The following is a 10,801-nucleotide window of genomic DNA, read 5'->3' as shown; positions in this document are numbered from 1 at the left end:
TTTACCATTCCTTATTTCACGTATGCCACGTCCCCTGGAACCGATGAGTTCAAGGCCACAATCGCCCGATCGGCCCAGATCCACGGAGTTTCATACCAATTTTTTTTTAATTTAAACCTAAGTCACCTATAGTCCTATTGTTCATATTATTTCATATCAACATATTTTACTCAGAACTTTTCAAACAAATCACTAGATTTTTCTCTTTATTGATAACATAGGTACTATTATGGACGTCTCCACAACCGAGTTTGTTCGTTAGTAAATAAATACGGGGTGTTTGAGTTATCACTAATACTTTATTAATATAATCAATTTTAAAAGAAATTTAGTTGCACAGAATAATTATTAGACTTAAGAAAACAACAGAGGCTCTGCTAGATGGTCTGCCAGGACTACACTGAATATTACACAGACAGCGATACACGGTAGGGGCTCGCTTGGGATCAAAACTGTCCACACAGCGAATTCCTTAAGACCGTGTGACTCTGTCTGTTCACATATTATTAATATGCTTACACACTATACTATATTATACTATTACTATATCTCATACTGCGTATAGCATACAGACAGGGGTTCACAACAGTACCTATTACAAATGTTTTATTATTATACTTATAAATTACTACAAATAACTTTATTTCTAGTTGCCACATGTAAGTTTTTTTTAATTTTTATTATATGCATACTATATATTAAATTCATCATACATGTTAAGTACCTATAATGAATATTTTGGTTCTTTAAAAAAAAATTGTTTATCACTCATCAGTTATTACATTTCGGTATTTATCTAAATTACGTATTTTTAATTTGTAGTTGATTCCATGATCTTTTAGTTGAGCAATATTATGAATACCTTTTTATAAATTCATAACTACAGTTTTTATTTTATTCCAGCCACAAAAAGTACGTAACTATATGTTATTAAAATATCAGTATAAATTAATTATCTGTGAAACAGGTATTCCCGATTAATAATTCTTAGACTGTGAATCATGAGGTACAGTGGCGTAACTGGATAAAAATCTAGGGGGGGGGAAATGAATCTCAAATTTGGCCGTTCCTGTAGTCATAATCGCGATTTCAAGATAATAACGTGTTCACGAATCATGGATAGTAATAGTTATGATTTATGAATAATAGAATAGAAGTTTAGAATTTTTTTTAACAATTTTTACTTTTGGTATAAGTACATTCTTAATTATTGAGGTATATATTTATTCTATAATACCAGCAAAGACAGACTGCTGCACTGATGTATGATATATTAATATAATAATATGGTTTGACTGATATTAGATTCAATAGCGATGAATGTATTGTTTTTAAAATATTATGTGTTTGCTTTTTGTCCGTCAGCACTATTAGGGTAGTTAAAATGCTCAAATTCTTGACATCACCATATTTTATGATATAAAAGTAAATCTAGTTGGTGCATTTGGGAAAGTCGAAATTGAAAATTCCAAGTAATTTTGAAAGCGTCGAGAAAAACAAAAAAAAAATAAGGAATAATGAGAGTTCTTAGAGGAAATCGAATTTTTGACAGAATTATTTTTTGTATTTAATTTAAACACGAATAACTGTAGACTATTTAAATTTTCACCAAATATATGATATATTAGTAATAAATGATAGATACTTGCTACCTGTTATAAGTATCATACGGTAAGGGTTGAAATATTTTTTTGGTGAAAACATTGAATTTATTTTAATATGGATTATTATAGTGTACCTAGTATGTGTTTCTAATTAGATGTATTATATAATGTAATATAATGTAATATAATTTATAATATAATATGCTTCTTCTTCTTATTATAACCCCATGTTATTAAGAAACTTCTCCCCTTCTTCTGAAGTATTAATAAACTTATCGCAAAAGTGACTGAACGGAGTGACTGCAGGTATAGATGAATCTGCAAAACAAATTGGTTATAGATTTGTTGAGTACAGCGGGAAGGGCCATTAAATGAGACACGGGATAGTGATTCTGAACTACAGCGTGACTAAGCAGCGTTTACCAATTTTCTTTGAAACCTTTCAATCATGCTACGTGCAGAAGCAGTGGCAGGTCCCATAGGATGGTTCCTTACTCAAGGATGGGACGGACTAAGGAAAAGAAAAGAGTTTTTATTTAGAGGTAGAATGAAGGGTCAGTATTGGCAATGCGCATAAGACGGATGATCGTTGAGTTCAGATACTAGTTTGAGTAAGATAATGGTATATGGAATGAAACAGATGATCGTGCACGGTGAGAAGAAACATTAAATGAGACACGGGATAGTGATTCTGGACTACTGTCAATTTTAGAGGAAAGAACATTAAATAGACATGATATACTAGCTGAGTCACGACGATCCGCGAGACTTTTTAAGGAAAAAAGGTTTTGAATTGGCGTGTAATCATGTGGGGGACAGGATATGTTTAATTTATAAGCAGCGTGACGGAGGAATTTTCTTTGAAACCTTTCAATTATGCTACGTGCAAAAACGATGGACGGGTCCCATAGAATTCTTCCATACTCAAGGATGGGACGGACTAAGGAAAAGAAAAGAGTTTTTAGTAGAGTGGCAGGTGAAAATCTGTAGATACACGATTTAAGTAACCTAGTAGGTAACGATACCATACAACAGATTACCGGAATGTGCATATTAGGCACAGATTCTGTGGAAGAGTAAATCCTAAATCCTTTACAGAATTATTACAAGTTACCAGGAGGAAATATACTTGATTATAGCATTAACACTACAAAAAGTCATTACTGAGCATTTCGGAGTATAAAGAGGTAGTCCCAAAGATTCACCCATGTCACTAATCGCTGAAGGTCGTTTTGGAGAAGATGACACTGAGAGATGGATTTGATACGGAATAGGATTTTCATATCATCAGCAAAAATACGAAGTTTGGCATACTGGAGGACTGAGGCAGCTGAGTTTACGAATCGAAAAAACACAAGTGGAGAAAGAACAACATCTTGTGATACACCTTAGGAGAGCGTAAATTGCTCCGAAGAGATGGAATCAAGAGTTACCCATTGGATTCTATTTGTAATATAAGAGTGAAGCCAGAATAGTAGAGGCTAATCGATGCCTATAGAGTCAAGTGTTGACATCAGATGATTTTGATCAACAAGGTCGAAAGCCTAGGAAAAATCTGTCTAAATTACATCTACTTGGCAGGTATCACGAAAATAATCAAATATATACGAATGAAGACTAAGGTTTCAGGTAACAGTTGATCTACCAGGTGGGAGCCACCCTGCCCGTAAACAAGAATATGATTCAAGGAAGAGCGAATCGAGTTAAAGTCAAGCTTTCACTATTTCAGATTTCGTTCAAATACTTAAATCAATTGTGTTCTTAAAATGTATTCGTACACTACATATATAAAAATTTATCAGTCATCTATGCTCAGAAATGTTGTACGCTTACAATAAAATTATAGTATACATACCATATCCATAAGCATTTTTATAATTTCCTGTATAACCTGTAAAATTGTGAAAGTTTCCTATTATTTTTGATATAAATATAATCCCAACAAAAACATTCTGCCAAATTCCATGTTAAAAAAAAGCCAAGTACAAAAAAAAAAGTATTGCATTTAAAACATTTTTTATATTTACATTTGTGTAAAAGTGTATTCGTAGGTAAATTGAGCATACAGTTGAATTAGTAGGCTTTTGAATTCGTTGATGAAACTGACATCTCTATAAACGTCGGAAATTTTTTTAATAACGGCTTCGTGGTGATTACTTGTATCGTTAACGTATATTATTTAATTATTATAATGTAGAGAGACTAATAAGTGATCCAATGTTTCTAATGCATTCAAGTGATGAATTACCGAGTCAGTTGATTTACGTAGATTGATCAAAGACTCACTGGAAATAGTCTCGAGGTCAAATATTATTGACTTTGTATGAGCTTGTGCCAAAACGATTTTATTGATGTATCTTTCTGTTAGTGTGCCTCACACGTTATCTTAATTTTTTGCATACGTCTCTAATGATTGTATAATGTTAGCAGTTGTTCCAGCTATAGGTGATTTTAAGTTGAAAAACGTTTAAACTGGCAACGAAAAGTCATTTAAATGAACCAATGCTATAAACATATCATTAAATGCGAACAAATACTTGTAATCGCCCGAAAATACAGATATATTATTTATTTATCTAATTAAACAAGAATATGATTCTAAGAAGAGCGAATCGAGTTAAAGTCAAGCTTTCAATATTTCAGATTTCATTCAAATACGTAAATCAATTGTGTTCTTAAAAAAGGTATTCGTGCACTACATGTATAAACATTTATCAGTCATCTATGCTCAGAAGCGTTCTTGTACGATTACAATTATTATAGTATTACATACTTGTTTTATAATATTTTTCATACGTATTTCGAAAACCTGTAAAATTGTGAAAGTTTCCTATTATTTTTGGTATAACTATAATCCCAACAAAAACATTCTGCCAAATTCCATGTTAAAAAAAAAGCCAAGTACAAAAAAAAAGTATTGCATTTAAAACATTTTTTAAATTTACATTTTGTGTAAAAGTGTATTCGTAGGTAAATTGATCATACAGTTGAATTAGTTGGCTTTTGAATTCGTCGATGAAACTGACATCTCTATAAACGTCGGACATTTTTTTAATAACGGCTTCGTGGTGATTACTTGTATCGTTAACGTATATTATTTAATTATTATAATGTAGAGAGACTAATAAGTGATCCAATGTTTCTAATGCATTCAAGTGATGAATTACCAAGTCTGTTGATTTACGTAGATTGATCAAAGACTCACTGGAAATAGTCTCGAGGTCAAATATTATTGACTTTGTATGAGCTTGTGCTAAAACGTTTTTATTGTTGGTTGTATCTTTCTGTTAGTGTGCCTCATGCGGTATCTTAATTTTTTGCAGTCCCCTCTGATGGTTGTATAATGTTAGCAGCTGTTCCTGCTATAGACGATTTTAAGTAGAAAAATTTTAATCTGGCAATGAAAAGTCATTTAAATGAGCCAATGCTATAAACATAATAAACATATCATTAAATGTGAACCAATACTTGTAATCGCCCGAAAATACAGATATATTATCTATTTATCTAATTAAATAAGAATATGATTCAAGGAAGAGAGAATCGAGTTAAAGTCAAGTTTTCACTATTTCAGATTTCATTCAAATACGTAAATCAATTGTGTTCTTAAAAAAGGTATTCGTGTACTACTTGAATAAACATTTATTAGTCATCTATGCTGGGAAGTGTTATTGTACGCTTACAATTATAGTACTTATACATACCTTCTTTATAATACTCTGCATACTTCTTTCCAAAATCTGTAAAATTGTGAAAGTTTCCTATTATTTTTGGTATAACTATAATCCCATTAAAAACGCCCTGCTAAATCACACGTGGAAAAAAACGATAAGTATAAAAAAAATGGCTCTAAAGGTTACATCTTTCAGTTTACAATGTAAACTTTACATCATTGAGGTTACATCATTTTATAGCAAAGTCAAGGCAATCATAAATATAATTTATGTTAAAATAGTGTCTTAAATAATTGATCTTAGGTTGGTGACTTTAAAACATTAGAATAGACTGCCTATTTCAAAGATAGTATACTATAGTATTATTTTATCTTTATACATATACTATAGTATTTTGAACTTTAACTTAAAATTATATCAAAACTTTTAGAGATTTTTTTTTATACTTAAGCGTTTTTTGTACAAGAAGTTAGGTGGAGTGTTTTTGTTACATTATCATTTTATAGCAAAGTCAATGAACTATAAATATAATTTATGTCAAAATAATATCTTAAATAATTGATCTTAGATTGGTGACTTTATACACTTGAATAGTAATACACTGGCTATGATAGTAGGTATACTATTATATACTCATTATATGCTATAGTATTTTGAACTTTCAACTTAACTCACGAAGCTAAGTCAATTATTCAGCAGATTATTTTAATATAAATGATACTTAATAGTTCAAAGACTAAGCTATAAATTTATATCACAACTTGTAGAGCTTTTTTTTTATACTTAGCGTTTTATATACAATAGGAGTTAGATGGAGTGTTTTTGTTAGGATATTACTGTCATTTTTATTAAAAATTCAAAAGTTAGGCACGAAGAAGTTAGAATATTATGAATTCTTAACTGATCAATAATAATATACAAAATTTGATAAATATCTCATGGCTATAAATAGCTTAAAAATAGTCAAAACCATTTGAAAAATGATAATTTGAAAACATGATCATGTATGGTAAGTGGTAATTTTAACATTTGGTGAAAATTTTGAGTTTATACGGTGGTTCGTTTTTGAATAAAACAAATTATCAAAAATCGATGGATGAAAATTCGTTAATATTTAGCTGTGAAAATCAAATATCGTAAAAAATTAAAATTTTTATTTTCTTCATATTATGTGTTACGTATAAATATTATTCATAGGTATAAATACCTATATTTAATATTTTCTAAAAAAAATAATTTTTCATTTCTCCGATGTTAATCCCTCGTTGGCTATATGTTGGGAATGAGAAATTACCACTCTTAAACTCAGGTATATGTATACTGCTCATATTTGTACACATTAATTTAAGTGGTTGTGGCCAAACATAAAATGTACAGATTTTAAATTATTATAAGAAAGATAAGAAATATTTATCCTCAGTGACCATTTGTGGCTAATAAACAAATATTTACAAATAAGAAAATTATTAGTTTTCAATGAGTCAAATAATCCCTGTGTAATCCACTCCCAAAATTTTGAGTTGCACATCCTTGGGTATAGGAATTCTTGTGTATCAAATTAAAGAACTATAAGTATGATGTAGGTACTTGGGTATGTGCCAAATTATTACACACACACACACACACACACACACATACACACACACAGTGCATTTTCACAATATAGATTATGTATTACAAAAAGTTTATTACTCCGGAATGTATTTATTTCAATTGGCTCGAACCATGAAGTACAATAATATTCCCGAATCCACATGATATAAATAGAGAAATAAGGTTTTTTAACACTACCCATCGATAGTTTTTAGTTTTAATTTAATTTAATATTATAATATATTAGTTTTTTACGATTATAAATATTTATTTAAAACGATCGAATTAACCATAGTCTAAAGATTTTTAAAAGCATTTATTTTAAAGAATTTGTATAGTGGGAAATTCCACTCAATGGTTATATATTATCATCATTACTCAAAATTAACTGAACTGTATACGTACATAACCCAATACTCACTAAAAAAAAGAATAGTAATTTCTGATTAATATCTATGATAAATAGCTGTATAAACATATTATGAACCTACCATAACATTTTAGAATAATCAAAATATCGCAATATTTTAAAATTAAAATATTCAGGTATTTAAACCAGGGTTGGTTTTGATTCATCTTCATTGTTTAAGAACCTTGCATATTCAAAATTAAATGGAAAATGTATGATAGGTCTACCTCGACAATGATTGTAATAGCCAATAATAGGGATGCCCATTAATGGATGACAGCTTGTCAACTCAACGAGTTCATAGCCTAATAATTAAATAATACATTATGCATGTACTATATTTTTTATCTAGTAAAAAAATAATAAACATACTATATAATAAATGTATAAAGATAACATAATTTTTGTCCTACAAATTAATTATATTATATTATATAGGGCCTGGATTTAAATGCACTTAAAACCATACAAATATGCTCTAAAAAAATAGCCAAAAATGCCCTTAAAAAATGCATTTTACCACAAAAATGACCTTAAAAAGTGGATGTCGCTCTGCTGTACAGTAGGTTACAAGTGGGTAACTGTATAATGGATAGTATTAAATTTGAATTCAATGATATAATATCACTGTATAAGAAAAACGATTCTGAGCGGCGACGGTTTGTCAGTGTGGGTATTAGACATACCTATTTAGGTATACTTATCTATAGTATTAAAAAAAAAATTATCTATAATAGGCATCAATAATAAATTCCAAATTAATCATATCACAATATCCATTAGGCACTTATAACGCGTTATACATCAACAACAAATCGTGGTACTATCATAGATATATAATAGTATACTTTAGAAGTTTCAATAATATACAATCACAACAAAATAACTAAAATAGTTAATTAAAATTATTTTCAAAATTTAATCCTATATAGAAAATACTAATATAAACATTCAGTGAAATTTTCAAGTATCTACAGTCATTCGTTTTTTAATTACAACAAAATAAGAAAATCGTTACATGAGAAATCGAGTGAATATCAAATGTTGTAAAATTATGAATTTCAAACAATCATAAAAATTTAATTTGACTTTCTTATAGATATTTTTTGTTTGATAAAGGTAGATAAATCTTATAATGAATCTTGTATTACATTTTAAAATCTTAGATTTAAAAAGAAAAATTTTTACGAATTCTTAACTTTAATAAAATTTTATTGATATTTTTAGAAAAAAAACTAAAAAAAAATGAAAACTGACAATGTCCGTAAAGAGCTCAAAATAAGTCAAAATATTTTGAAAATGTTATGGCGTATAGAAAATGCAAAACATTCAGTCAAAATTTCATATATCTACGGTCATTTTTTTTAAAGTTGCACCAAAAACCATATTCAATTTTGAGTAAAAATTCCCGTTTTTCCTTAATTTTTCTTTGGTTTTTCTTGGCGCTTTTGAAAATTACTGGGAATTTTCAATTTTGACCTCCCCAATGCACCAACGATATTCACTTTCCAATCGAACAAGATACTGAAGTTGAAAATTGAAGCATTATTTCGACTACTTGTCGTGTACACAGACACAAAAAAAAACACACATCATTGTAAAATCAATACATTCATCGTTCCACTCAGAATCTAAAAAAAAAAAACTGTGACTAAGGATTTTTAATATTTTTCAAATGCCATTGTAACAATAAAGCAAGAGCCTTGTACCTTTTAAATGTTTTCTACCCAACAAATAAAGTTTTATTGACATTCGTAGAAAAAAAGACTAATTAAATTGGAAACAGAAAATGTTCCTAAACAGTTCAAATAATTTGGAAAGTTGGAAACTGAATATATATTCAAAATATTTTACCGTGTATAGAAAATGCAAATTTAAACAACCAGTGAAAATTTCATGTGTCTACGGTCATTTGTTTTTAAGTTGCACCAATAACTAAAATCGATTTTGCGTAAAAATTCCCGTTTTTCCTTAATTTTTCATTTGTTTTTCACGGTAATATTGAAAATTACTGGGAATTTTAAATTTTGTCCTTCCCAATGCACCAACAATATTCACTTTCCCATCGAACAAGATACTAAAGTTGAAAATCGAAACTTTATTTCAACTATTTATCGTGTACACAGACACAAAAAAAAAACACTCAACATTGTAAAATCAATACATTTATCGTTCCACTCAGAATCTAAAAGGTCAGTGTGTCGTGAACATATTTTGACGAGCACGGTGCCACGGTGTGCCGTGTTTAATAAAAGTTTGAAAACCTCTGCTATAGAGTATAGGTACAAGGTTTATAGATAATATACTATTGTCCAGGGTTTTTTTAATGATTTTTTCTGACTGCACAAACTTATTCCTTTTCTGGTTGTAAATATAAGTAATAATACTTACTAAATAATATTTACTTGAAATGGGTAATTTTTAATAATAATTGCTTATAAAAATAAAAACAATCAATTGACTAGGTACCCAATTTCTTTATAATTTTTGTAATATATTTTTACACCAAATATGAAATAATAGTAAAAATGATAATTTTGACTGAATCAAAATGCCGTCTAGACCACTACAACTTTTACAAAGAAAAATTGTTAGTATATGCTTAAGTAAAAATACTTTAATTGGTTCAACTAGAGAAAACTTTAAGATATTAGATGTGTTACCATTACTCAAATGTGTATAAAAAAATAACTATTGTATATATAATTAAAAACTTTGAATCCTTTCTGGATATGAATAAGGTTATTAAAAGAGAAAATAGGGCATTTGATGTCAGAATGGAGTATTTTAGAAAAGCGTTTGGTAAAAATTCATAGATTATCTAGGTCCAAAAACTACAACTCAACGCCAGTAAATATAAAAAGGGACATATTCTGTGCAGAACGCAATCGTATAACTATAGAAATGAAAAAGAAATTTAGATTTGGTTATTTTTAATACTTGAAAGATTTCAGATTATATTTAACTGTTGTAATTTAAATATAGTTTATAAGTATTCTAATTGTATAGATTAATTATTCAGTTCTTGTCCGCTTTTCTTATTTATAATTAAATTGTTCATATTAATTATTATATTATATAACTGTTTACCACCACCACAAGCACGTGCTTAAAGGTGGCAGATTTTTTTTTTATTTGAAAAATAATAGTATAATTATGAATAACATAAACAATTTTTAATTTTAATAAAAAACATTTATTTTTTTATTTTGAAGTTTACTTAATTATTGTTTTATAATATACAATAGAAATTCTTTTTTTGCACTGCACAAAGTAACAATTTTCATTGCGCAATTACTTTTCTCACTGCACAAAATGTGTCTCACTGCAAACTAAAAAAAACCCTGCTATTGTCTATTATCTATTATTAATTAATTTTTTTATAGACTATTAATATAATAAACTATTACTATTATAAACCTTGTAGAGTATAAACTTTAAAATACTTTAAGCTAGGTAAATATTTATTGTTTTATATAATAGTTATATAAGTGATAAACTAATAAATAATAACGAAATAC

At 28.4% G+C, this 10,801-nt stretch overlaps 1 protein-coding gene across 1 annotated transcript; it reads right to left on the bottom strand.

Moving 5' to 3' along the window:
• Window positions 1–279: 279 nt before the first annotated feature.
• Window positions 280–7,285, bottom strand: LOC107883431. The gene is made up of 6 exons (XM_029491279.1): window positions 7,277–7,285; window positions 5,309–5,344; window positions 4,378–4,413; window positions 3,632–3,715; window positions 3,460–3,495; window positions 280–1,922 (listed from the first exon to the last, which is right to left on the bottom strand). The coding sequence occupies exons 2-6, from the start codon at window positions 5,327–5,329 to the stop codon at window positions 1,794–1,796; spliced, it is 306 nt and encodes a 101-aa protein (XP_029347139.1). The 5' UTR covers window positions 5,330–5,344; window positions 7,277–7,285; the 3' UTR covers window positions 280–1,793.
• Window positions 7,286–10,801: the final 3,516 nt, after the last annotated feature.

The sequence above is a fragment of the Acyrthosiphon pisum genome, chromosome A3 (assembly GCF_005508785.2).
Source record: "Acyrthosiphon pisum isolate AL4f chromosome A3, pea_aphid_22Mar2018_4r6ur, whole genome shotgun sequence".
Lineage (NCBI taxonomy): Eukaryota > Metazoa > Arthropoda > Insecta > Hemiptera > Aphididae > Acyrthosiphon > Acyrthosiphon pisum.
Note: the sequence above shows the minus strand (reverse complement) of the source record. Positions and strands in the feature narration are given on the sequence as shown.